Raw genomic sequence first — 1,134 nt, 5'->3', positions numbered from 1 at the left:
TTCCAGAGGCTCCGTCTTCGCTGAAGGAAACATTTGGACTCTTTTGGGTTTTTACTGAATTCCCAGGAAAAACCGAGCTGGACACGAGCTTCACAAAGTAAAAAAATGGAGAGAGAACTTCAGGAACAGGGCTGGTGGGTGGAGCCGAGCTGCAGGAGGAGGAGCTGCTGCTGCTGCTCAGCGGGAAGCCAGCAGGTTAGCTGAGGGGTGTGGACCTGTGGAAACAGGAAGTAAGAGGCGGCGGCGTACTTGTTGATCTGGGCCAGGAACATGCCCTTCAGAGCGTAGAACTCGGCGGTCATCTCCTTGGTGAAATACTTGAGGTTGGTCGACTCGATCACCTCCAGGCCCTGAGAGCAGAAGCAGAGACTCCGATTACTGCTYTGCAGATAAGAGCGGAGCAGCTCCGTTCGGTGGACAGGAAGCTGCTCTTCCATTACAGAGCGCCTCTGATTAGGTGTCTCCATGCGGCGGCGTGACAAACGAGGCGCGGCGCGGGAGGACATGCAGAGGGAACGATGTCTGCTGGCTCTGCTAATGACTAGCGGCGAGGCGAAGGCGCCATTAATCAGAGCACTCAACAGCAGCCGCCGCGCTGATGCGTCTCTGCTACGACCCTACGGCAGGCAGTTTCACATTAAATCAGCTGCTGGACAGCCCAGGCACCTCAGACCTTCATTCAGATTTCTCTACTTGCAGATTTGTCATCCAGCTGTTTGGAGGCACTGAATTACTGACGATCTGAAACAGATTTCAGTTACAAACTAGTTATAAATCAGACATTTCACTATTTGTTCCGACTGGTCAGAATCACGCTACTGATGTCTGCAATAATTAATCTAGTCAAAATGTCCCAGATTTAGGGAGCATTTTGAAATTTCAATAAAAAATGAAAGATGTTCCAGTGTCAGCTTGTTCGCGGCCGACGGCAGAACTTTCTGCCCTGAACTGTTTTAGATGCAGAAATTCTCTCATCYTGCTGCAATTTCATACTTTGAGGTATTTTCTGAGTACTTAGTGCAGGCAACTGTTTGGACAGCTAAGAGGAAGCGCCAGGGGGCCTTGCATGCAATTCTTAATTCAGATATCTAACAATGTCGAGTGACCCTTCATGACAGGACTGGAGCCGCTGCG

General features: G+C 50.4%; 1 protein-coding gene across 1 annotated transcript in view; it reads right to left on the bottom strand.

Annotated features, from left to right (window-relative positions):
• trrap (transformation/transcription domain-associated protein) overlaps nt 1–1,134 on the bottom strand; it is a gene marked incomplete at its 5' end in the record, with an annotated part of 63,080 nt that overhangs the window by 13,562 nt on the left and 48,384 nt on the right. Inside the window, 2 exons of the mRNA XM_017310672.1 lie at nt 32–54; nt 128–350. Of these exons, the coding sequence (XP_017166161.1) occupies nt 32–54; nt 128–350 (246 nt within the window). The remainder of the gene's footprint in view (nt 1–31; nt 55–127; nt 351–1,134) is intronic.

This window comes from Poecilia reticulata, linkage group LG19 (assembly GCF_000633615.1).
Source record: "Poecilia reticulata strain Guanapo linkage group LG19, Guppy_female_1.0+MT, whole genome shotgun sequence".
Taxonomy (NCBI): domain Eukaryota; kingdom Metazoa; phylum Chordata; class Actinopteri; order Cyprinodontiformes; family Poeciliidae; genus Poecilia; species Poecilia reticulata.
The sequence above is the reverse complement of the archived record's forward strand: the minus strand, read 5'-3'. Positions and strand labels throughout refer to the sequence as shown.